General features: G+C 40.5%; 4 protein-coding genes across 9 annotated transcripts; 1 reads left to right on the top strand and 3 right to left on the bottom strand.

Annotated features, from left to right (window-relative positions):
• Positions 1-1148: 1148 nt before the first annotated feature.
• gas8 (growth arrest-specific 8) lies at positions 1149-4822 on the bottom strand. Its single transcript, XM_018667855.2, has 11 exons — positions 4662-4822; positions 4398-4493; positions 3658-3855; positions 3202-3402; positions 3013-3067; positions 2716-2918; positions 2352-2507; positions 2092-2172; positions 1742-1951; positions 1579-1644; positions 1149-1482 (listed from the first exon to the last, which is right to left on the bottom strand). The coding sequence occupies exons 1-11, from the start codon at positions 4662-4664 to the stop codon at positions 1336-1338; spliced, it is 1416 nt and encodes a 471-aa protein (XP_018523371.1). The 5' UTR covers positions 4665-4822; the 3' UTR covers positions 1149-1335.
• A 1159-nt stretch (positions 4823-5981) lies between these two features.
• Positions 5982-12267, bottom strand: LOC108877790 (transcription factor E2F4). 5 transcript variants are annotated; one of them, XM_018667973.2, is made up of 10 exons: positions 12177-12267; positions 9388-9547; positions 9046-9155; positions 8792-8947; positions 8455-8498; positions 7723-7787; positions 7311-7626; positions 6458-6505; positions 6287-6331; positions 5982-6207 (listed from the first exon to the last, which is right to left on the bottom strand). In XM_018667973.2, exons 2-10 carry the CDS (start codon positions 9544-9546, stop codon positions 6092-6094), a joined length of 1059 nt encoding a protein of 352 aa, XP_018523489.1. In that variant the 5' UTR covers position 9547; positions 12177-12267; the 3' UTR covers positions 5982-6091. The 5 variants fall into 5 exon arrangements, with proteins under 5 accessions (XP_018523489.1, XP_018523486.1, XP_018523487.1 ...); XM_018667970.2 differs by having other exon boundaries at positions 9388-9550; XM_018667971.2 differs by lacking the exon at positions 12177-12267 and adding an exon at positions 10039-10289.
• A 39-nt stretch (positions 12268-12306) lies between these two features.
• On the top strand, positions 12307-17384 carry si:ch211-122f10.4 (Cathepsin A-like protein). The gene is made up of 11 exons (XM_018667963.2): positions 12307-12612; positions 13656-13767; positions 13853-13990; positions 14076-14234; positions 14406-14497; positions 14816-14900; positions 14988-15140; positions 15242-15387; positions 15973-16135; positions 16249-16338; positions 16433-17384. The coding sequence occupies exons 1-11, from the start codon at positions 12443-12445 to the stop codon at positions 16514-16516; spliced, it is 1392 nt and encodes a 463-aa protein (XP_018523479.1). The 5' UTR covers positions 12307-12442; the 3' UTR covers positions 16517-17384.
• Positions 17341-26262, bottom strand: slc38a7 (solute carrier family 38 member 7). Of its 2 annotated transcripts, none has more exons than XM_018667965.2 (12): positions 26175-26262; positions 24550-25024; positions 23871-23924; positions 22621-22765; positions 21957-22098; positions 21738-21836; positions 21507-21564; positions 21291-21405; positions 20902-21049; positions 19970-20169; positions 19816-19867; positions 17341-19679 (listed from the first exon to the last, which is right to left on the bottom strand). In XM_018667965.2, the coding sequence occupies exons 2-12, from the start codon at positions 24802-24804 to the stop codon at positions 19577-19579; spliced, it is 1371 nt and encodes a 456-aa protein (XP_018523481.1). In that variant the 5' UTR covers positions 24805-25024; positions 26175-26262; the 3' UTR covers positions 17341-19576. The 2 variants fall into 2 exon arrangements, with proteins under 2 accessions (XP_018523481.1, XP_018523482.1); XM_018667966.2 differs by having other exon boundaries at positions 24550-24904; positions 26175-26241.
• Between the last annotated feature and the right edge of the window lie 433 nt (positions 26263-26695).

A 26695-nucleotide genomic window follows, 5' to 3' on the forward strand; every position in this document is an offset into this window, starting at 1 on the left:
CACAAAGGACACATGTATGCATTCAGTAAAGTCTCCCAGCACTGGTAGTCACTAGATTTCATCGATAGGAGTTACAGTTTTTTTTTTTTCTTTTTTTCAAATCAATATGAGGAGTTTGAGAGGTGCAGAGCGCTTACTTTCTTACAGTCTTATACCATTGTATCTCACCTTAAAGCTTTGACGGTGTATTAAGCTGATTCTACAACATGTCTGTGCTCTCTAATTCACTTAAGCTCCCAGCTCAGCTTTACATTTTAGCTTCCAACTTTTGATTCTGTATTTAGCTGTTCATTCTGCTTCCCCAACTTTTTTGGTTGTAACTACTCCTACATACTTTCTGCTACAGAAACCACTCAACTAACAAAATGTTGAACTTTTTAAACATTTTCACATTTATGCTTATTCAGCTTTGTTCATCTATCTATGCTTTTCAAAATATTCGACTTTTTTATTTCAATTTTTCTATTCAAATGAATGCTTCAGTTGTTGTTTTTAACTTTCAGCTTCCAAGTTTTGTTTCTGCATTTGCTGTTTTTTCTGTTAATTTTAAGCATTGCTTCAGCTACTCCTTTCAGCTTTCAGCATTCACACTGCATTTTCTTCAGGAAATGCATTTTCAAGTTATTAAAATCAAACGCACAAACACACACACTTCCACACCCTCCTCGCTTCTGACTCCAGTGGAATTCGCATGGTTTGGTTTTAGCAACGCTTCTTTGAAATCCTAATTTAAATGTATTTAATTCTCTATTCATTTGTTATATCAATTGCAATATAAATCTTAATAATACTGGGTCAAATGATTGCAACAGAGATACTGATGAGCTACAAAGATCCAAATAACATTTATCTTCTTATTATCTTATATCTTCTTGTATATATTCTAGGTCAAATGGACAAGACAGCTGAAGATTTATTTTTTTGGTTTGGAAGATTTGGTTTTGTTTGGCAACGATGTTAGGGTTAGCCTAAAAAGGGAAAACGGGGGCATTACAAACTTTTTATCTGTTACACAGTTTGTCAGTCGGCCTGCAAGCTTTAAACTCTCTTTTCTAAACTGCTTCTGTAGTTACTTCTCTCTGCCTTTGGAGGGCAGCATGAATCATCAAAGGCATCATTTTAGTCTAAACTCCCCAACCATTGTTTTTAGGATGCAAAGCCATCATTACGACATACAGAAAAAAAGTCCATGTTTATTTCTTTGTGTTGCTGAACATCAACATTTATGTTGAAGTAAAATATGAGAAAACATGTCAGATTCTAATTAAATAGGATGCAAAGAAAGTGAGATTTGCTGCAAATGGTTAAGTTCAATGTCAGTGTATTCACTGCTTCTCATTTTAGGGTAAAGCCAAGATCCAAGTGCTGCCCCAGACTTTTCCCAGTAAGACTGCTCTCAAAGGGCTTTGCACAAACCTCCTCCACTGGGACACCAAGAGTCCTTTGCTTTGCTTCGTAAGTCAGCAGCAAATCCTTACGCGCCTGTCGGACACAATCATTTCACAAAGTATGAATATCACTACAAAAATAGTTTGAACATCATCATTAGTTAAACAAATGTGTAAATGAACCACTAACCTTGGAAATCTGAGCTTTTTTGTTCTCTAAGTTCTTGATGGAATTATAACTGGAGTCAAGATTTTCCTACAAGTAAAAACATGTCTCTTTCATGTACAATCAACACAGCAACATGCAACAAAAACGTGAATAACTACAGAGGAGAACATGAATACAACAGTACCTCGATTCTGTTGGTGACCACACTGAGGGCAGTTTGGTCCATGTTAGAGGCAGAAAGCACTGAGTGGAGCTGAGCCTGTGTCTTCTCCAGGCTGTCCGTCAGGGCTCTCAGCTTTTTTTCCAGCATCATGCTCTTCACACTGGCTTTATGCTCCACCTTCTCAATATTTTGAGAGAATGTGTTGTACAGCTCATCCCTCTCCAGCTGAAGCTGTTTGACATGCAAAAAAGACAGATACAAAAACATTCACCTAAATACCCACAAGTACCCAAGGCATTAGGCTCACATCCATCGTGCATATGAGTCAAGCAAACATTTGAGCAACATGACACTGTGCACGTCACTGTTACCTTGCTGAATCTTTGTCCCAGTGCCTCATAATTGCATTTCAGATCATTCATCTCCTTTGTTATGAACTTTTCAGATGTATCCTGTTAAACACAGTGTCACAACTTAACCCTGTGTCCATGTACAGTATGCTACATGTCAGTTACACGTGCCAAGCAAAAAACCCATTAGGGAACTGGTAGCAACACATACTGTGTAAGTGCATGAGCTGGAATGGTAAACTAAATCTAAAAAAAATCACAAACACAGAGACCAACTTTACCCTTTTCATTGCACAGCATTTCATTTTTTTCTCTTTTTCAGCAATTTGTCTTTGGACTTTCAAGAGAAGCTCAGTGAGATGTTTGTTGTCCTGCAAAACAGGGATCAGGTCCCTTTCCTTCTGCTTCTGTTTAACCTTCGTCTGTTCAATTTGTTTCTGAAAAAAGACAATAAAACATGAAAGACATCATCTTGGGCTCTGGAAAACTGTGATGGGCATTCTTCTACATTTTAGACAAAAAAAATATCAATTAGTCAGAAGACTCATGAGTAATGGAAATAATCATGACATGCAGGCCTAAATAAAACAACTGAAATTTAACTGTACTTATTTTGACAAGGATGTTGAATGTGTGCACTTTTACCTTGAGTGACTTGCTCACTTCCAGATCCTGTTGCATGACACTGACTTGCTCTTTAGCGTCTCTGAAAGTTTTGTTGTGGTCTTCTATAAGACCAGTGATGTGGCTGTTCCAGTTATCTTCTCTCTCACTGATCTCATTTTTCCTCATGTTGTCCAGCTCTTGTGGCAGCAAAATCATCTTTTCCTCATACTTGGCTTTAGTTTCTACCCAAAACAGCAACACAAAATTATGGCTCCCATTTAGTTTTTGGCAGCACACGGTGTTGAATTCAACTCAAGACTTAGATTAGTTGTTTACCCATGACTTTCTTCTCTAAGTTGTCCCTTGTTTTAGTCAATTCCTCATCATATTTCTGTTGAGATAACAACCAAACTGGTGTTTGAAGCATCGATGCTCACTTGTTGAAATACGTCAAAGTAAAAAGAAACATTAAAGCCACAGCTTGTAAGGTCTGAAAACAAAATAGACTTGCCGTGTACTACAAACCAGTTGAAGTTCTTTGACGAGGTCTTCATTGTCGAGCTCCTGCATGTCCACCATGATGGCCCTCAGGTCCTTCTGAAGCTCAGTCTCTAACTTTTCTTGCTCTTTCTGCACCTTCTCAGTGGAAACTAAACCATCTGCTTTCAGCTCAGAGATTGTGTTCTGGTGTTCACACAGGAGGTGCTTCATCTTCTGTTTATACACCTAGTGGAATGAAAGAATAGTCATATGTGCGACAAAAAATTAATTCAGCCGTTAAATCAATCCATGATAATCTTTGCTTGCTGGTTATCAATACACAGCAAAATGTGCCAAAACTTGGGTGAGTGTTCCCAATGGACGTCCAAGATGCTCCAACTCCACCAGGCCATCGGGCACAAATCCACTGGGCCCCGTGGCAGTGGATCTGTGGGTGCAGTTTCACTGTGTAGCTACAGTATATCTGTGTACTACCCATACCTTGATCTCGACTTGGTGGCGCCTCTCATCCTCCTCTATGTCCTTGTCTAGGTTTTTCTGTTCAGCCTTGAGCTCCTCTAGCTGTCTGTCTGTGATCTCCCAGAAGGTGTGGATCTTGTCTCTCTCCAGCTGAAAGTAGTTTCTCTCTTCCCTCTCTCTATCCAGCTCCTCTCGAAGGCGCACAATGTACTCCTCAAGCTGAAATATACAGAAAATATTTCAGTGTGGCCATATCTGAGCCAGACATTGTTCATGTCCTGTAGCTTTTAATTACTGTAACAGCCAGATACTGTATCTTATTGCATCATTTTTTATTGTGTTACTCCACAAAGTAACTGTTCACAGAGGGAATTACTCAGCCTGTGAAACACATCATATAACGTCTTGTGTGGCTCTGGAGGTGAGTCTGAGAAATTAACCTCGATGATGTCTTCGGGGGTAATCTGAGCATGCACTCAATCTATAATAAAAAAAAACCTGTATTAACTGGTTGGTTGGAGCTTGACGGGCATTTCTGCAGGCAGAGAGGCTCTAATGAAAAGATGCCACTGATAGTATTGAGTGTTTTGAGAGCTTGACCCATACTACAAACTAAAATCTGGTACACAGATTCTGATTGAGTCCCCCAGCTCTATGGAAGCGCAATACTAATTTGGTGGGATACCCTTTTAAAGAACAGGTCACTTTGATGTGAACATGCAAGCATCACTCCATACTTGTTAACGCATGACAGCTCTGACCTGCTCCTTGGACATCTCCTCCTTGGTGAGGCCATCTATCAGTGTGGGCGTCCTTGCCTTTGCAGGCTTTTTACCTGCGCCTTTGTTTTTGGGAGGCTGGACAGGAGTCAACATGACAGAAGGTTAAAACTGCTTCCTACAGCAACCAAGCGTATTACTCTATCGCCGTTATTGTGGTAGCTAACCCAACAAACCAAACCGAGTGTTAGCTGCTACGTGGCTAACGTTAGCACTTTCCTTTAGTTGGCCAACTATGATACTCACCATGGTACATTCAGCACAAATAAAACGGAGAGACAATGTTTCGACCGTTTAGAGAGGCTATAGCAGTAGCTACCACCCAGAGACGTCCACTTGAATCTCAAACCTCGAATTTCTCGCAAAAACCAAACATAGGTCGGTATGGCAACACAAGTCGGCGTCGGTTGCCATGGCAACGTATAGCGGTAGGAGGAAGTTAAGTTGCACATTGCTCTATCTCACCCTACTTAGCATTTATTCGCACTATATAGACATATGATGAATGTTCCTAACACACTAAATACACGAGATAATACAAATGTACATTATATCCTAAATGTTATTTAGAAAACATTAATTAAATGTTTATGAGGTGCTCAGAAATACAGAGGGACAAACCAAAAAAAAAAGTCAGATACACAAAATAAAGAAAAGGGTCATTTCATTCCTCTTGGAAGTCTGTAAAACCTGTTCACATTTCTCCACAGGAGTTTCATCTGATTTTTATCGCCTGGAACAGCAGCAGACCCAACACTGCAATATTTGCATGTACTGACTGATGTGTGAATATTATTTGGCACCATTTCTCTCTGTTCATGCTCACACACTCACACTGTGGTTTTTAATGAATCCATGCATATTAATGTCATTTATAGCCAAGACATACTGTATGCAAGACACTACTGATCTTTTTTGTGTATACCAGACAAATTATAGACAACTTGCAGCAAAAACAGTTTTGGTGCTCTGTGAGTCAGCAGTATTTTTAGCCATGCTTGGGGTATGGCTCTAGGTTAGTCTAATGTCAGTCTGTCGGTTCACCGCTTTGGTTCAGACTGAAATATCTCAGCAAATACTGGTTAGATTGCCGTGAAATTGTGCTCAAACATTCACGATTCCCAGAGGATGACACCGTAATAACTTTGGTGATCCCCTGACTTTTCCTCTAGTGCCATCATGAGGTGGACATTTGTGATCTTTAATGAAATGTGATGGGGAGTGTTAAACATTATACCTGCTTAAGAAAATACAGCCCCACAGCTGCTAGCATGGCTGCAGTCTTAGTCCTGTTGTGCAACAGTGTAAGCTGACTGTGAGTGATATCTTTCATATTTTTACACCAACACTGATAAAACAGCACTAGAGCGAAAGAGGAGGGAACAGAATTTAAACTCAGGTGTATTGTAATCTACTCCATGCTGTCATTTATCATCTCTGACACTGTGGAAGAGGTCTTGATTCAACTCTGAGGCTGTAATTTGTGGTGTTGCATTGAACTGTGTTTTATTGCAAGGTGTTTCTAATATTTTTGCTTCACAGTATATGAATGACGTGGACTCAATATTTGAAATCAATTGTTTATTATAATCAAATAACTATTTAAAAACAGAGTACTATGTACATTTCCAAAGAAAATGTTTTTACTTCTGAAGTCCTAGCACAGAAGTTCACTGTCAAACATTGAGCACAGGGACGTCAAAGAGGTCACAGAGGCCTTCACTGTCATCCAGATTATAGAAGTAGTCCTGTTCAGATGGTGGCGCCGATAGATGGAGAAGTGGAGAAAAGACTGAGGAGCAGAAGTGAGATCAATACAGATCTGCTACAAATACCAATATAGAGAAGAAGTCAGAAAATAGCAGACTTACCCTCAGAGGCCATGAGCTTGGTGATTATATCTGTATTCGTTATTTCTACGAAAATGAAAGAGGACTTGGTCATATACTATTATACAGTCAAATTAACTGAACATTTTAATGAACATAAATATTTTAGAGACACATCATCATCATCATCAACAACAACAGCAGGGGAACTACCTTTGGATGGGTCTAGTAGTTCCTTCAGTTCCTTTGATAAATCTCTCACTGGAAAAAGATTTAAAAGTAATGTGAAGGAAATAATGACAGTGAAAGACCACAGAGCCAGTAACCCCTGTGATATAGAACTGATGAATTGATTTCATCAGCTAGTGAAGGACGACCTTGACAATTATGTGAATCCCTCCTCAGTTCAGATAAGGACCACTAGCAAAGCTAAAAGCTGCCTGACTTGTATATACATGTTGAAAGTTATGTCCATTTTTGTTGTTCTACAGTATCTATGCATCTTTTCTTTCCTACTTGCATGCACATAATAGTCATATATTTATCTTTGCTCAGCTTTGTTGTCCTTGTTTTTGTTGTACGTCCATGTGCATCTCCCTGGACATTATTACTGGTACTGTGTGTAAGTCGATTGAGAGCCACTTGAAACCAGAGTCAAAATCCTGCACAAACATACTTGGCCAATAAACTGACAGGGGAAAAAAACAACAGTAATGTTGATCAAGTACTGACCTGATCAGTGTTGTAAATGAAATGAAATGAGTCAAGTTTTTTGATTTACTGTAGTAAATTGCATTGCAACAATCATTTTATATACTGCCTAATTAACTGATTCAGGTTGCAGCAGTTCTTTGTTTTCCTCCATAGAAAACATGATGTGAAAAAATCTGTGATGCTGCTTTGTTCCTCATGCCCCCGAGGTTGTAGGCAAAGTCATATTCTCTCTGAACTAGACTTTGGATCAATATGGCAAGGAGTTCAAACTAAAACTGAGTGTTAATTTTCTCTCTCAGTGGCTTACTAACATAAAACACACTTGAGAAACTGCACAAACTAAAATACTCACATTTAGGTGCAACGGTTCTGTTAGGCCCAGGTTTTATAAATGACAACGCAGGAGGAGGCTGCATGTCCTCTATGGCTGTCTGTCTTGATTTAGTGCAATGCCTGGTATCAGCTGAAGTCTGACAAGGTGCAGTGCTGCTTTCTGTTGCACCTGAAGTGGACATGGCCAACTTGGCGTTCCGTAACATTTCTTCAGGCGGTGGGACTGGCAGTACGACAGGAACAGAGCTGGCAGAGTTTTTGTTAAGAAGGAGGACATCTATGGGTCCACTGATGCTTTTCAGATAGATCTGGTACTTTGCTGGGCTGCTCTGGACCTGAAGGAAGATACATGTTCACACTAAGTTATCCCATCTGAATTAAAGGCAGAAAAAAGAAGACAGTACAGTAGGTTCCAGTGATGCAGCACTTACAGCTTTGGGAATGGGAACATCTAACTGTGTGCCTGATGGCGCTCGTACTGCCAAGAGTGTGTGACCTGAAGAGACATGAGACACTGAAAAGTCAAATAACAATAATTTAACTTAGTCTTTACAATATTTTATGTCAAACAAAATGCTAGCTGTTCTTTTCACCTCTGCACTGAACAAACAATTTCACCTGGTGTGGTGATGCAAGCACCATCATGATTTTATACACCAGTGTTTGTCGAGTTGTGTGATAGTCATGATCCTGAATCTCTAAAACATCAGCTGTAACACATTTCTCAATTCTGCTGGTTAGTTTAAACCTAACTAAGGGAAATCAACATGAAATAATAGTCTTGGATCACCTCATATGTGGACTCAGTGAATGTTTAAAAAGTTGATATACACGGTTATTTTTTAATCTTGAATTGCTGAGTTTTCCTACAGACACCTCAATCAATGCAACTCAATAGCAGCAAAGATGAGGGAGGAAGAAACTTGCTCAGGAGATTTTTGCTTTCAGATTCTTCAGAAAGTAAGGCTAGGATGTGTATTTCACTTTACTGCCTCAAAGGTTTCCTCTGTGGAATAAGAAATATATCCACAATAAAAAAGCAGACAGCACCGGCTTTGGCTCACTGCCCATCTACTTGGATTTTCAACCGCATCAGAGTTATCCTGACACAAAAATGTACACAACAGTAATCGTTAAACAACAAGAGAGTGATGATACATTACCGCTGAAGCAGTTGCAGATATCTTCATGATTCACGTAGGTCAGAGTTGATCTGAGTAAAGGTTCAACTTGACATATTTGCTAGTTATAAGAGCTTGTTGCTGTGTGACAGAGGTTCACAATAATAATAAATACATTTTTTCTGTCAAAGACAACACATCTGTTAGCAATATAATACACTATTTGTGCCATAAAGGAATAACCTGCATTAAATCTGATAAACTCTGCTCACAATGCTGTCAAACATCTCCTCTCAGCTTAAAAATGACTGTTAAAGCAGGGAGTTTCTGGGAGTACAAAAATGTTGTGCTCAAGTTCAAACAGGCACAAAAAGGATATTTGCTGCAGTCTTCTGTTGTGTTCCTGATGCTCTGTTCAACCCAGACTCTCTGCTGGTCCAACATAACTTCCTTCTGCTCCAGGTCCTCCAGCTCAGACTTTAACTGTGTCAGTCTGAGGGTTAACTGGACTGTATTGTCCCCTGGCGTTGGACCTCTTAATTAGAAAAAGCTTATATTGTAAAACATATTTCTACACTCTTGACACACATGCATACCCAAACACATGCACACAGGTGAAGGTTAAAAACTTACATCCACTTTACAATGTTCTTTGATATTTTCACGATCAGACCAATGCCCTCCAGCACATTTGTGATGTCGTAGATTCGCCTTTTCTGTCCAACAGCCAGGACCCTGACAGCCTGAAAGAACACACACAAAAACTTTATCCACCAGAGCCTCCTCAGCATCATCCCATTAGAATATTGGGATGGATACATTTATAATTTTACAACATCAGGCTTTGTTCCTTTCGAGGTTGACTGAGCGTAAGAAACAGCTGACCTGGCGGTCATCAGTGACACTGGTTTTAAAAACTAATCTTTTTCTCAACATGACAGAACATCCTCAGTGACAGGGTTAGTGTTCACTTACTTCTTTGAGGTCCAGCACTCCTCCTTCAGCTTCTTGTAGTAACTTGACAAACCTGGTGGCGAGCAAATGAAGGCTCCTCAGGCTCCTCTGACTTTTGGGGTTCTGGTCTGGCATGTCAGTGTCTCCGTCTGGACTGTGAGGGCTAAGTTCAGCATCCATGCTGCTGCACAGAAAAGGAAAACAGATGAACCCGGGAGCCAATCTCTGCTGTTTGAATCAGCTGCGTCGGGCCCGCCTCACACAACCATAAAAATTTTCTTTCCAAATATAATCTCCTTGGTGTTTCCTGTATGAACACTCTTCTGTATTTTTATGTGAATTTGAACACATTTGGCGTAAATAAAGAGTTTAAGAAAGCAACATTATCGTGTACCTTTCGCCCCTGCTTTCACCGCACGTTAGCTCTCACTGGGGCATATTTATTATGGAAAGCTTGTACCGGAAATGGTAACATTTTGTGTAGTCTTACAATCCGTATATACGCGTAGCTAATGTTAAAACAAAGCGTTTCGTTTTGTTTTTTATAAATTCTGGTTAAGTAAGTTCGCCTATACGTGAGCACAATCAGACTGTCTTGACTTCAAAGACAAGCGTGGAAATTACGACAGGTAATTGTTTTGGTTTTAGGTTATTATTATTTTTTTTTTTTACCTCGGTCGTTGTTGTGAACAGCGGCACAGAGATGCTACTAAAGATACTGAGCCAGCGCTAGCAGTCTTGTCGACGACAACCGACACTATTTTAACTTGCAGTATACGTTTTGGCTGCTAGCTAAATTTTTCCACAGGTTAATTCTTATCTAAAGCCAATGTTATCACACTGCACGAACTCTATTGCTACTCCACCCCCAACTATTTTGGACTTAGGCGCCTATTTTTTCCGGTGGCCGCACATACCTACCTTCACAATAAAAGCCCAAAAGTTCGACCAATCACAGTAAGATCCTATCACTAAAAATAATACTTTTTATGGCATCCACGAAGCTATATAATTTGATATGCATTACACCTACATTAAGCAAAAACAACAACAATAACAACTGGGCTCATAATAAGTCTATTTGCTATTGTGCTATTGTCTGAACATTAACTCACTGGGGGGAGGGGAGAGGTATTGATCCCACCACCTCCACCTATTATCTATTGAATTGTGCGTTCTGTCGCCTCCAAGTTCCCATTAAGTAACAGACTACAGTTTATAATGTATACCCAGAACCCAACCAGTACTCTTATACATGGTCAGGACTTTATTTCTTATCTCTTTTTAGAGGGATGATGGATCCAAGTTATTCACCAAGTGTTTTTAATTGGAGTATATAAACTCATCCTATGTTGCTAAAATACTCAAATTCCCTGAAAAAAACAACAAGGACATGGCCTCAGCCTATTAGTGAGAACAATGTAAGGTAAACCAGTAAAACTCTTAAAAAATATAATTGACACTTAAGGGGCTGTTTACAAGATAGGACCACAAAATTAATTAATAATACCTGCCCGCCATAGTTAATATTTAAATGTCCCTCAAATTTTCAAACAAACTGGCAATTAATGAAATAACAGCTGCAGCTGGCTGCTATGCTCAATCAAGGTCAGTATTTCCAACCTAACATGCCTCGATCGTTTTATATTAAAAAAAATAAAAATTTAAATTTAAGGCTGCTATCCCAGCAAATTTCATTCTCAGGAAGAGTTATTTTACTGACTTGTGTTTTGTGCTTTGGTCTCCTTTTACAGAATTAATTGATATATATTTTATTCATTTGTTTTCTGTTTTCATCTTTAATCTATTAAATCTGAATATTTTATGTATGATGTGCTATACAAATAAATCTGCTTTGTATATATCATAATGTATACTCTCTATCGTGTTAATATGCCTGGTACACTGTAGTCATTTTCACGTCACAGTAGCTTTTGGCTGAATTCAGCTTCAGGGGTCTGATGCTGTTCCTGTAGTCTCACTGTAACACTGACACTGACTTACAGAGACACTTTTTGTTCCTTTTGTTCTCCAAATCAAAGAAAATTCTCCTCAACATCTACTTCATCTGTCCACAACACTTGTTTCTAAAACGACTGTGGCTTATCCAGATGTTGCTTTGTATATTTCAAATGACTTTGTGATGAGGTCGCAGGTAAAGTTTTCGTCTGATGTCTCTTAGACATTGACTCTGTCAGTGCTGAACCTTCCTGCAGCTTTTTTCAGTCAAACTGGGATTTTTGTTCCAGAGCTTAAAACAGCCTAAACATTTCAGACAGTGGAAATTTTTAACTGGAAGTGCTTGGATACCTTTTTATAGCCTCCCCTGCCTTGTAGTCAAGTTGCTGAGAGGACCTCATGGTTGTTGCGTGGTAACCTCAAGGTTTGAGGAGTAAGAGAACTTATCATCAATAGACAATTCACAACAAGTTTTGACCAGCTTTTTGGCTGGGTTAATGAGGTTCTGAGACTTTAAAAAAAAAGAAATTTGCATGTTGCAGTTATTTATTTAATTACATAAAATGTAATTGAGGAAATGGTCATTTTTAAACACCTGTTTGCTGTGCTGCAGGGGTTGAATTTACCAAAAATCAACAAAATATGTAATAATGGTATGTCTTTCATGTCTTAGTGGCCTATATGTTAACTTCAATGTCTTATCACCATTGTTAATTTACCTTCCTTTTAAGTTTGCCTTAAAAAGCCTCTTATGATTAGTGTTGTTTTAGTACTGTCAGTGAGAGGACGCTCCTCTACTTCTACTGTAAATATGTTCAGTTAAAACAGTGTTCGAGGTTTCTGAGTTTTACCTGACGATCCGATGACACCTGAATAACAGCTCTCACATGCCTCTTAAATATTTTTATTCAGGACTTCCGTGTGGAATCAGGCGCTCGTCACGTGGTCCGCAGCAGCAGTCATATGACGCACCTGGTTCACGCGGAGCTGCAGTGGAGGAAGTTGGATAAAGTCAGGGCTGAAAACAAGCCTCGTCTTTTCTTTTAAAATTAACGAGAGGTGTCGTGTTTTCTGTGTTTTCAGTGTTTTCTGTGTTAGAAGTGAGTGAGGTTAAGCGATGTTCGCCGGTGGTTTGCTGGTGTGTTTGTTGACCGTGTTGCAGCTCGGCTCCCGGGCTCAGTACGCTCCCGATGAGGTGACACATCTGCCCGGTATGATGTTCAAACCCAACTATCGACAGTGGTCAGGCTACCTCCAAGCTCGGCCGGGGACGTTTCTCCATTACTGGTAAGAGACTGTGGTGGAGGAAGTTTTCATTTCCTTTTACACGAGTTAAAGCTCCAGTACAACAGTATATTAACCTACTTAAGTAAAAGTACAGAAGTATTGTCAGGAAAAAGTACTTAAGAATCAAAAGTTCTGCAGGAACATGTCCGTTCCAGAGGGTCACCAGATAAATCCGAGGGGATGTGAGATGATCAATGGGAGAGAAGAGATGTAAAAACCAAATTATCATACACAAATCTGTTTTCAAATCTCTCTCACACGTCAAAAATGTAGCTTCTTGTATTTTACAAGCACATTTCTGTTTTCTTTATGTAAAATCTGCAAAGTAACAAGTAACTACAGCTGTCACATGAATGTAGTGCAGTAAGAAGTACAACATTTCCCTCTGCAGTGTAGTGGAGTAGAAGTAATAAGTAATAGAATGGATATAATTGAGTGAAGTACAAGTACCTCAAAATTCTACAGACACACAGTACTGGAGCGAATGTACTTCACTGCCTTCTACTACGAGGTAAGACAGTGTAACTCACTTTTATGTGGGAGAAGGCTGGACTGACTTTCTGCAGCCTCTCCATCAACCTCACCTTGTTCCACTTCAGTTTGCCGTCAGTTGCGTATGAAGTAAAATGTTGTTTGTTCTGATTTTGTCAGCCATGGCAAACGATGTGAGCTGTTTCCCAACTCTCTCTCACACACTCACAATAGGATTTTTTTTTCTTTGTCAGAGCATTAACTTTGCAGGGTTTTGTAGCCTAAGGACACTAATTGGATTTGGAAATTTTTATTTGAAGAGCAGTTAACACTTACCTGTTGTGTACATCTTTGGAGCGCCATAATTAATTCTGAAGCAGACTGAAGTTGTTTTTTCTGTTCTTCAGATGTTGATGCACTTTTTCTTTTCATTTCACAAACTTGGGAAAATAAAAATAGAAAGAAAGTCATGTGCAAAAGTCTGTAAAGCCTGTACTTAATGAACCTGACTTTTTGCATACAGCTGTATGATGCAGTACAAAGTATCTAACCCTGGTCCTGATCTGCTACAGGTTTGTGACCTCTCAGAGAGACCCAGTCAAAGACCCTGTGGTGCTCTGGCTGAACGGAGGCCCGGGCTGCAGCTCTCTGGATGGATTCCTGTCAGAGAATGGACCGTTTCATGTGAGCGTGCTCGCTGTGCGCATAACTATACTTGTGCACTGAATTAAAATGACTCCAAATAGACACTGTTCACTTTGCTTTTCAGGTGAATGATGACGGCGCCACACTGTATGAGAACACATTTAGCTGGAACAAGATCGCCAACATGCTGTATCTAGAATCTCCTGCAGGAGTGGGATATTCCTACTCTGATGACCAGAAATATGCAACTGATGATGACCAGGTGAGTAATAATAGATTTTATGGAGCAAAGAAAAGCTTAGAAAAGAGTCCATTTTAAGAAACCATTTCATATGTTCTTCTCTCAGGTAGCTGATGATAATTATAAAGCCCTGCAGAGCTTCTTTGTCAAGTTCCCAAATTTCACTCACAATGAGTTCTTCATCTTTGGAGAAAGTTATGGTGGAATCTACGCGCCGACCCTCAGCCTGCGCGTGGCAACAGGAGCTGCCAGAATCAACTTCAAGGTGAGGACATACCTCTGGGAAACTTCTGTTTATCTTCAGCTTCAGATGTTTTGCACAGCAGCACCATCAGAACCACCTCCACAGTGCAGTTTCATGATATGCTGCTCTGCCCTTCAGATACACTTACCCAAACACGCTTTCTGACAGGTATTTAAACACCCTTGTTTTCAGGGCTTTGCCGTGGGAAATGGTCTCAGCAGCTTCGCTCTCAATGACCAAACTTTGATCTACTTTGGTTACTATCACGGCCTCTTTGGAGAAGAGTAAGTGGAACTTTGTAGGGGAAGCAGGTTTTATTTTTACTATGAGGGGAAATGTGCAAAAAGCAAAGCCATGTAATGTGAGTGTGTTCTCCTGCACACAACATAAGTAAAATTAATTTTGACTGATGTCACTCATGTCACTGGACAAACATCTAGAGAGCAGGAAAGACAGGTAATTAAATGCCAGAAATCCAGATTAAGTAGAGGCAGCATTTAGATCAACACAGAGATACGACAGAATTATTGACATCAAGCCAAAGTGTAAGCTACACATTAGTCAGTGCAGACACTGTCATTTTAAAGCTGTTTTCTGTGCAGTTTGTGGCGTGATCTGAACATAAACTGCTGTGAGAAGGGGAGCTGTAACTTTCACAACTCCACTTCAGAGGCCTGCCAGGACCTGGTACGTGTACACTGTATGTACAGAATCCAGCTGGGAATTTCTGGTGCCACTCTTTCACATTCTGCTTCGTTCCTTGTTTCCCTTCAGGTGAATGCAGCCTTTGCTATTGTGTATGAAAGCGGACTTAACGAGTATGCCCTCTACTTGGATTGTGAGGGGCAAGAAAGATCTCACAGAGGTTACGAGAGGACCATGAGTCATCTGTTTAAGAACTATAAGAAACCTCCACACATCCACAAAGTGAGCGTTTCACTGTGTGAACAAATGCTGCTTGGCGTTGCACCCCTTCTTCAAATTCTTACTGTCTTGGAGGGTTAATGATAAACATGTTTTTGATGAAGTTTTTAGGTAGAGTGAGTCCATCCATGTCTCTTGCTGCAGTCCCTCCCTGCATCAACAGCACGGCTCAGATGAACTGGCTGAACAGAGGCGATGTGAGGAAAGCTTTACACATCCCAGACATACTGCCACCGTGGGACATCTGCAGGTCAGATGTCACTGATCATTATGCTACATCACTCAAGTCCTTCCTGTGGGCATTTGCCTGAAGTTGGTCGACACGTCACAATATTATATCAGATCTCAAGGTCTAATCCAAATCACCTTTGTACTCGTACTTCATCATTGTATTGACTTACAGATGAATGTAACCTTTGATTGGCTTCTTGACCATTTTAAACACCATTTGTTCCATAAGGAACAATTTGAGGCAAAGTGTTTCACAAGCATAAAAACACCGAACACATTAATACACACAAAACAACCTGTAAAATACAAAAGATGCTAGAGGAAAAGAGGAAAAGAGGTGTAAGAGTTCATGGCAGCTCATCAACAATGTTCAAAACATGTAGAACTACAACTGCATTTATCAATCTGTAAACAAAAGAAACCATCTCATCTTTAATTTTCACAAGAAGAAAGGGATGTTTACAGATGTTAAAAAGCTGCAAAATTACTGGATTGACACTGGATTGATAATCATCTGTAACTTAGGCATTTTTCTGTCTTGTGTGCGGTTAGGCTGGAGGTCAGTGACATGTTTCTCATGATGATAACAAGCTCTTTGCTGCAGTGATACTGTTGGAGAGCAGTACACCACCCTGTACCAGACAGTGAAGGAGGTGTATCTGAAGGTGCTCTCTCTGGGCCTGCGGGCGCTCGTCTATAACGGAGACACCGACATGGCATGCAACTTCCTGGGAGACCAGTGGTTTGTGGAGGACCTTGGTCTGAAGGTAGGAACTTTAATTTAAGGAAGTGTATGTTTTTTTGTTTTGTTTTGTTTTGTTTTTTTTCCCCCAAACTACAACCAGATACACTTCCTAACGCTACCAACTAATTTTCTCAGGCAACCACAAAGTATCAGAGGTGGATTCATGAAGACCAGGTTGCTGGTTTCTACCAACAGTTTGGAAACATAACTTTCCTGACAGTTAAGGTAACCAGCAGTGTCACCAGCGAAGCATGGCTGTCCTGTTTTGGGTTGGTGATGTGGTGCCATTATGGTGAAATACTGCCGTCCTGTGTTTCAGGGTGCTGGCCACATGGTTCCTCAGTGGGCTCCAGGACCAGCTTTCCACATGTTCCAGTCATTCATAACAAATGACTTCTACTGAGCTGTGATGGAGACCTTCAGTATGTATATACACCTGCACTCATCATTTGTTAGGTGGTAAATTCTTCTCAGGGACGATCAGTTAGGAGGGAAAAGGACTGTTAGGGTACTTATTCTTATCATTTTCATTGTTGTTGCAGTACTTGTGGTGAAGTTTGTTAACTATTTGGACATTTGGATACTTTTGGTGTTGTCTCGCACAATTAAAGTGACAACACTGAGTTTTGAGGATATTCACATCTTCATTTGGCAAACATTGTAGAAATGAAAGCTCTTTTTATACACTCTCACCCCATTTTAGAGAATCCAAACTTGACAGACTAACAAATAATCCTGTTTAATGTTTTAATATTCACTTTTTGTCCTCAGTCTGGTCTTCAGCAAAAATGAAACACATTTTCTTAGTTGGACTAGGGTTCAGTGACTGATGTGGCCAGTTAATGACATTCTGTTTGGGCCTAAAACCACTCGTTGGCCATGTTTGCTTGTTAAGATCATTGTCGTCAAATTGGAGAAATAGGCGTGTTTAATAGGGATACACATCCTGCACTCCTAAGCCAATATGGATGTGAAAACCCTACTTTAAGTAAGCACACTTACATCTTTGTATTCACTACACTGGATTAGAGGTGAAACAAAGTCTAAACAGAAAGTCCTTGTCCAGATACTTAAGGCTGTACTATAAATGATCAGATTAAGCTGTGGACTGATGTAAAGCAGAATCTTTGTTATTGATATGTTCAGCAAAAGAAAATGAAGTGATACATGGTGATTGTTCTGAACCTATTGATAATGTTCAAACTGTCTTGATAAAAACTGCAAATCTGCTTTTCATTTGTCTTTTTATTAAATGTTTTATTAACTGCCAACGACACATGGATTGTCAGATTTGTTCACATGCCTTGTTTGTAGTTAACTTATCTGAGTATCACAGGAAGGTTCCTACAAAATATTTCCATTCAGACTAACCAATGAAGCCATTTTTGCGAGTCATTGTTCAGTGAGACAACAGGGACATGATTTTTGATTTACAGATGCCTTAGAAAAAGGTGTGCAACCTTCCAACCTGCTAACAATAAATCATTGACAGAAATCATAAATGCAGCTGCTGTCCGCTCATCTGCAGCACCAAAACACAGATAGTTAAAAACAGTTCCAAGAATGATTCAAAGAAATATTAATAAAATAAAAACAGTCTGACGATCTGTAGTTTTTGTTCTGGTACCAGACAGGATTACTGTTCTGACTGCAGCTTCTTTCCCTTTTCTCAATTCTTTAGACTTAGACAGACTTTATTGATATTGTTGTATTTAGTCACCCAGTGTGACTTATACAATGTGATTGTTTTTCTGAGGAAAAAAAAAAATCCCTTTTCCAGCTTCTGTCCCTCATTTCCAAAGTTAAACATCTTATTGCTGAGACTCATAAAACCTGGATGAACAGTAAAATCAAAGGGCAGTCAGTGAACACACTAAACAAGTTACTAAAGTTAATACAGTCATAAACTGGGGATTAAATCCATTCAGTTTAGTTTTGATCGCTGTGCCACTGTAAACCATTTAAATATAATAATATAACTGCATTTGCAGATTGGTAGAAAAACTATTTTCATGAATGAAATTAGTTTAACTTGCCATACAACTTCTTCTTCGTCCTCTAAATTAGTGTTAAATAGAAGAGGTTTTGAATGATGGGGCATTAAAAAAAAACAACAGAGAGAAAGTTCACACTTTGGCTTTGGCAAAAAAAAGAACAAAAATTATTGTAATTTAAATGATTACATACCTCATGCTCAGAGTCCAACTACTTGGCTTCTCCACACACAGCACACCCTGTCAGTAACAGTGAGTTTTGTGTAGGTTACTCCAGTCTCTCGCCTACATTCACAAAGTATTGTTCTCAAACCCCGCTCAGTGAGGAAGCACTCATGAGAGAGTTTGAGTTTTCATATCCTGACTGAGGCTTACACACCCTGCAGATCTGTGATCAGCGTTGGAGGTGTCATGCTGCTGTGGCTGTAAGCCTGTTTGGTAACCAGTAACCAAACCTGTTTTTAAAAGACCTGTGTGCTGACATGACTGTAGCTTTGTACTTCTACAAACTTGTCCAAACAAATTAGATCTAACCTCACAGCCAATTGTAAAATCACCATCACAGTATTTTAAAATGTTTATGAAATATATAAGAAAATATATAAGAAACCAACAAAACTAAAACATAAATAACTCAGATGACTTCCTGAGTCTAATCTAAAATGTAATGTAATGTAGGTTGCTTTGCCTGTATGGTTGAAAACCTCACATTTTCAACTCATTTCGAGGTACTGACTGGAAGAGAACACTTGAACTGCCCAGCCCTGCAGTTAACACATCACTCATTAACAATGCTGTGTGCACACCTATCACTCAGTCCAAATTCAGTGGAGAAGAGACAAAATTCTTAATTAATGGACAAACTAAAGCAGCACCAAAACAAAGTCTAGACCTGGATTAGACCTGGGAACCAGAGCATGTCAATTTTCAATGATAAGAAACATTTACTTTGACATGCAAGTTAAAATACACAAATTGGTACAATTTCATCATTAAAAGAAATCAATTTGATTATAAGACCTCTCTGTACAAAGTCCTTCAGCTCTTGTAAACAGGACGGGAATGGGTTGCCAGTACAGGGTCCAGAGACAAGGGAAGGGAAGCCGTTCTGTGCCCCTGTGGAATGACTACACTGTCGAAAGCTATTTTCATTGCAACTTAAAGCCCTCATAAAAACAGAAAACATGCAATTTAAACTTTACAGAAAATAAAAGGCAAAGTGTCTGAAGTCACTTGGCGTTATGCGGTGTCTTCCAATGCTCCCTGACTGAGCACAGAGATCTGGGGCTCTGACCCAGTACGGAGCAGGGACGTGACACGGTGCAGTGGTCTTGATTTTTTTTAAACGAGTGTCATGAGATGTTTCCTCATCTTATCCAATAGTTCAGAATAGCAGCACAGGACTAATCTCCCCCCGGCCCCCATCTTCAATAACAAGGACGCCGCAGGCTCTACTAAAACTGTTCCTCTTAGCTGACGATGTCTTGATAGATGGAGTTGGTTGTGGTGAGGCCGAAGATGAAAGCTCCGAGTGTAACCATGACAACGCCAAAAACTACCAATCCGTGCCAGCTGTGAGAGAGAGAGGAGAACCAAGGAAAACAAGTGTGACTAAGTGAAACAGATGACTCTAATGTGAAACAGTCTGTAAGAGCAACTCCAGTTATGAAGCATGCGAGAGTAGAAACATGTTGATGAAGCATCTCACCTGGCAGATCTGCTGTCCGTCTCTGATAGTTTGGCCTGCATCAAACACAAACCTGTTGAGTGTAAGAGATATCACAGATAGATGTTACAGAGTGACATTTAAATATGACTTGTAAGGAAATGGGAAATAGCGCACACATTGAGGGCAGCGTTACCTGGGAACACAAAGATAAAACAGGCTGCCAATCCTCCAATCAGCGAGATCACCCGACCGATGTCTGGGATGAAGAGGGCGAGGACGAGTGTGACGACGAACCACACCAGTGTCTGCAGGATCCTCCTCCTCTGCTCACGACGCACACACACCTCCACCTGCTCGCCTTGAAAACGAAGCCAAAGTCCTTCTATAACGGCCCTGGAAAGACACACGTGAGGAAATGCTCCTTAAACTGCATCATCGATATCACATACAACAGATCCACAAACACTGGGTAACCAGTGCTTACCCCACCCACCTAAACACTGTTGCAGACCAAGCACACCTCCCCATGGCAACAACACTCCTCAATGACAGTGGCCTCCCCCAGCAGGACAGTTCCCCCACCACACCACAAAAACTTCACCAAATGTCTTGAGGAACACGACAAAGAGCCAAAGGTGTTGGCCAGCTCCCCAGATCCCTATGTGATCCAGCACCTGTGGGATGCACCAGAACAAACTGGATCTATGGAGGCCCCACCCTGCAACCCACAGGACCCAAAGGAACTGCTGCCTCCCTCAGAAGTCCCGTGTCCATGCCTCAAGGGCTCAGAGCTGTTTTGGCAACATGAGGTGGACCAACACAATATGACGCAGGTCCCACAGTTGCAGGATTACCATGGAGGAGTGTGCTTGGTCTACAACAATGTTTAGATGGGTGGTACATGTCAAAGTAACATCCTGATGAATATCAGAACCCAAGGTTTCCCAGCAGAACATTGCGTTGCAACGAGATGATCAATATCTCCATTACGCAGTTCGAGAGACTTACCAAAAATGTTGACGTTAAACTAACCAGTTGCTATATCATTAGTAAGTTTAACTCTTAAATATCAGTATCAACACTGTCCAGCTTCAGCAGCATTTGATTTTCACTGTATCCTCTTACCTGCCACAGAAGTGTAAGATGGGGTAGGACGTGACCACACAGATGACAATAAAAGCTCTCGCGATGGCCACAGCGATGTCGTCAGGAGGGTACGACATCAGCACGTCCTGACTGACACTGGAGCCAAATGTCAGGAAGCCACAGACACCTGATCACAAAACACAGAAAAGCAAGCTCTTTAAACACTGACAGCCAGTCATGAGCCATATGACCTGCAACAATGCTACACAATGTTTGTATTTTTGACATAAGCACAATGTAAACTGACTTGTAAACAAATGTTGATTATTATATATCAGATCCTGAGACTAGAGAACCATTCAAGTGGAGATCATTATTTCTCATTATTTAGTATACACTTGAGTAACAAGTGCACACATTGACAATACCTGTTCCTGTGTAAACGAAGAGGCAGATAATCATGCTGAGAGTGACCACAAGTCCCCACGGTTTGATCGCTTTCTTGCTCATGCTGTTGAACACCGGCACGCAGCTGACATGGCACTGTAGAGAGAGAAGACACAAATAATTCATTAACATTATTCTCAGGTGGTAAGAAAGGCAAATCATTTTATGAACTCAAATGATAACAAATGAGGAAATACCTGGAAACCAAAGCATATGGTGGGCATTGCATTGAAAACTGCAGTCCAGGAAGCAGAGCTGTAACAAACACAATGATTTAGCAACTCAAGCAAAACAGCATGAAGAGGATGGAGGTGTTTCTGCTTGGATGAGTCGGTGGACAAGGCTCAAATAGTCAGCAAGACGTTTTTGAAAAGCTGTTAGCTGCATAAAGTAGGGTTAGTGTCATGATGAGTGTGTCAAGGGCTCACCTGGTGGGAACATAGCTTGGAGTCATATTTTTATCTGGCCAGATGTACTTTATAATGACCACGATGGTAACGTACCAGGTTCCCATCACACTCAGTGTGCTGCAGTGAAGAACAATGACTCAGACTGAATGACATGAATACCTTGGAAGGTGGAGGTTAAGGAAACGTTTTAAGAAGAAAATAAGTTGAGTGAATTGACTGAGTGACAGAGGTTCGTACCTGGCGTACTTCTGAAAGCCAATCTCTTTGGGGATGGAGAGAGGCAGAATAACCAAGACTGCAGTGACAACAATGGTAAACTTGCGGTCAGTGTACCACAAGCCACCGGTGCTGTCTGTGTCATGAGCCACTGCTGCTATCACTGCGACAAAAACAAAAAAATACAGGATTTACAAAAACCTCTAAGAGGCACAGACAAACGAGGAAGGCAGTGCTGGATAAATGTTAGAGAGCAGCAGAGAAGGAATTAGCTGCAAACTGCTGTACACATGGCAGAGATTTAGCAAACTAGTTAATTAAAGTCACAGCCACTCCAATCATTCATTTCAAAAGACCAAAAGAGGTGGAGGGTCACAGTCTCTTTCCAGAAACAGGCAGGGGTAGGATTTCTACAATGTCAGCATCTCAGGTCAGGGAAATGTATGAGTGAATCACATGAGGGACACATTTACTGAGCAGAAAAAGCTGAGTGGTGTCATCCTTGATGCTCTTTGCCCTCTTCAATGATGGCACTTCCTTTTTTTAAAAAAAAGCTTATCAACACTACCAGACATCTACTATTGTTCAAACACACAGATCACAGCTGAATGTGGGGCAAAAATGACAAGGTCCATGTAAATGTAGGTGACAGGTAATGACAACTATACAAAGAAGATTAACTTACAGCGGTCCAGCTGGTCTCCGATGACAATGAAGAAAGCAATGCAAGTGCCAAAGGTGTAGACAGCAATGGCCACTTCACATATGACACCTGTGACTTTTCCACAAGTGGCTCGAACAACTTCCTGATAGGTGCTTTCATTACTGACCTGAAGAAACCAGACAGATGACAAATTATTGGTCATGGATTCAACAGTAAACAGTTCTGGAATAAAGAAATAGACCCCAGTCTGTGCACATTAACCTCCACCATCACTGAAGGTTCTTTAAGTCTGAGATTTCTAACATGAAATCTCAAACTGCTAACCACTAAATCAAAGTCACTGTCCAGTTTCTGAAGTTATACATTTGAATTAGAATAAGCTGAAGCCTTGAAGAGAAAGACCTGCTCAGCCTACAATGTTTTAGGAAACCTGAGCCAATAACAAGGCTCAAAACGGTACAAAGAAAACATTTTCCAGCAACATTAAAACACCACCAGCATCGTGTAAAACTCTACTACTGGATCTCAAAAACAGAAACTACAGTTTTACAGATCCAGGAACAGTTCTCTGATCATCAGCTACCCATTTGGTCAATCACATGCCCACATGAGCTTTGTTCTCTTCTTCCTTGCTGACAATAAAAACAAAACCAAAGATGATGATCTGATGATGTAACAGCATGAGTGGAGGTATCAGATAAGTTACCAACAATCAGAAAGGATCAAATGTACTGCAGGAGCCTCACATCCACCTGTTCAGTTTAAGGCAGGCTCATAGAGAAAGTAACAGTTTTAGAGCTGCTGTTTTATAGCTGCAGGATGAGAACAGTCAGTGAATCAGACTCATCAAGTCAGCAGTTCTCATGGTACCACATGCGTTCTGACAAAGTTCATCCTGCAGCTGAATGTGGCTCATTTTTGTATTTAAAAGCAAATTTATCTGAGAAGTGATCAAAATGTGAAATGTATTGAACCTGACTCAAACTTGGATGGACTGTTTTACCATGTAAGCATTAATCTGCGCCATTCAGGAAGTGAAAGTTTGAGCTTTTGTGCAATGTGGTACAAAAGACTGGGAAATACAACCACAGAATCAAAAAAGCTATTACACAGACCAACACTGCTCTGATAATTTTACAAATGATGGAATAATACTGAAGTGACAGAACAGTGACAGATGGTGGAGAGAATCAAAGAGAAACAAGTCAAACAGTAAGAGACAAAAACTTTCAGGAAGTCAGAACGTGACAGTCCTGAAGCAAGACACAAACCTGGGAGCAGTAGCCCAGAATCACCAGTCCACTGATTATGAAGATCAGCATAAACTGAAACACAAAGAAACAGGAAGCATCACATTATGGTTCCCCACTATTCTCTCTATAGGAACTAGCCAGGCTCAGTAGAAGTTATAATTCAAACAATCAGACAAGTCAAGTATAACAGTATTTTTTCTCAGGTGCTCTTCTACTGCTTTAGTAGTGCGTGGCACTCTAGAACAGAAATATGAAGTCAGCTTCTTCTGTGCACCAGTCAGGATGTAATAAAATATAAATCAGTCTGATAAATGTTGTGGGGTTGTTTTTGTGTGTTGGCATCAAACCACAACCTCACAGTCCTGATCAATGAGATAACCCAAGTTTTTCAGTTTAAACCCCCTAGTAAGAGTGATTTCCCCCCTGAACTTTAACTTTGATTGTTGCAGCTCAATTAGTCATGAATATTTCAGTTTTCGAGGGCTTTAATGCCCAGAGCTGTTCCCTTCTCTCTGTTAAACTGAGGTGTGTTTGGCTGAAGAGAACAGATTTAGTGAGTAATCCTAAAACACCACCTCCAGTAATCTCTGACAGCATCATTTTTGATGTTTTACATAGCAAATGATGAATAAATTCCTGTCTCATTCAGCCTGGAAAGGACCTGAATGAAGGGGTATTTTTACAGGGATCTCCTCACCATTTGAAGCATGACTCCTGCTGTCACTCCTCCCGCCATATTGAAGGCGGCAGGGAAATTGAGTAGACCTGCTCCCAGTGCCGCATTCACCACGATGAAGACCGCTCCCAGAGATGACACGCCCCCACTCCTCCTCCTGTCCGTATCAAGGTGCTGCACAGAATCCACGCTGGGACTCTGCAAGAGCCATGCCCTTTCTCCAGAGTCATTGCTCCCAACTCCACCCCAGTCCTCCACATCAGCGTTAATCGCCATGAATCAACGGGCTGTTGCTCGGCCTGTGAAGCCTCACACAACCCAGAAAATTAAGTCTCTGACTGTCTGGATCCAAGGGGAGGAAAGTCGATCAGAAAGTCTGAGTGAAGGGATAAGAAATCACTGCAGGTAAAGCTGAAACGTCTTTAGTTCCACAGCAGTCAGGAGAAGCTAGCTATCACCAGGGTCAGTGTGATGCTGTAGCCACTCAGTGGTAGATCTGCAATAAAATATTACTTGCATTTATAGATACGAGCACTAGAAAATAACACATGTTATGATGTCAAGATACTACATTATGTAAATGACTGAGAAAGCAATTAACGTTTAAATTAAAGTGAAAGAGGAGCAGGAGTAGTTCAGGGTACAACACTGAAACACAGATTCTGTTTTCTGGAAAGAAACATTTCCCTTAATTCTTCCTAAATATATGTGAAAGGATTATCTCCAGTCGGGTTTTTTTGTCATGTAACAATCAACTTTTCTTGTCCATGGTGCAACAGTAGGTAGTTAACTTTATGGCTGACATGAAAACCTGCACTTCTGGCCCCTTGTGAGCATATCATAGGTTTCCTGTGAAGTTTCTGAGGAAGGTCGCAGCACTAACAATGCCATACAGGACTCTATACTACACCCATTTCACTGTGCATACCTTTACCCTTGTAAAACCATGATGGCTTTAGAGTCTGACCCTTCACTTAAACTTAACAGCTTGACCAGTACACAGCAGGGACCTATATGAGAGACACACGGCCTCACACATGCTTGTCCTGGCTGATATTGAAAGTGATATGAATGCTTCTTTATAGGTCTCACACAAGAACCACAAGTGTAAAAGAGGTTAAGCGTCTCATACAAGTCAAGCTGGATAATTAGGTGATGCATTGTATTTAAAAACATGTTCCTGTGTCACTGTGGTTAGTGCGAATTACTGTTTTAAAAAGATCGCATAATGCCACAACGATACCGAGAGAACGCCAGAAGATCTCTTCAATCAAATCATTAAAGAGCCTGATGAGTGTCTACAGAGACTATGGGAGAAGTGCAGCTAATGTTACAAGGGAAGGTGCTGATGGTGTCCGGCTAACCTCAGGAAAGAAACACCCACAGCTGCCTTTAACAAATACTGGTTATACACACACACACACACACGTTATATGTGATTAGATTACTGCTTTTTTTTCATTAACGTAACAATAACATCTCCCTTTGTCACTCTGCGTCCCACAGTAGCTAGTTAGCAAACGTTACACCGCGTTAGACACAAAATAAGAGTCCTCGTGTTTAAACACGTCTGCGTCCGTTGTATTCACTGTAATGTCGTCGCTGTGAAATGATACGTGAAGGATAAAATAAGTTGGCTACAGTACCTTTGGTGTTTATCCGCCAGCAGAGAATGACTGAGCCCTCTGTGTTTTGGCAGCACGTAGAAAGCCGAGGAACATGTGACACTTCGTCACGTGAATGCTGGGCGTTCTTTCGTTTGTCTGGAATTGTGGGTATTGTAGTTCTCTGTGTTTCCAGCGATCCTCCTTAGCAAGTACAAATACCACTGTTTCAATTCAACAGGATACATTACAAGTAAAAATGAAGTGTTGAAGTATGTAAGTATAAATGTATGGCAGGGAAATGTAGTAAATGTACAATTACTATTTTCTCGATCAATCGATTGGCTGTGATAAACGCTGTCACAGTCACCCAGAGCCCAAAGTGACACCTTCACAATGCTTTCTTTGTCCAACCAACAGTCCTCACCTCAAATTTATTCAAGTGAATTAAAATGACAAGAAATGAAAAAAAAAAAAGAAATGCAGCAAATCCTCACATTTGAGCCGCTGAAACTATGAAACCATTTTACATTTTGTTTGAAAAATCAGAATATTCTCCCATT

The sequence above is a fragment of the Lates calcarifer genome, linkage group LG2 (assembly GCF_001640805.2).
Source record: "Lates calcarifer isolate ASB-BC8 linkage group LG2, TLL_Latcal_v3, whole genome shotgun sequence".
NCBI classification, from domain to species: domain Eukaryota; kingdom Metazoa; phylum Chordata; class Actinopteri; family Centropomidae; genus Lates; species Lates calcarifer.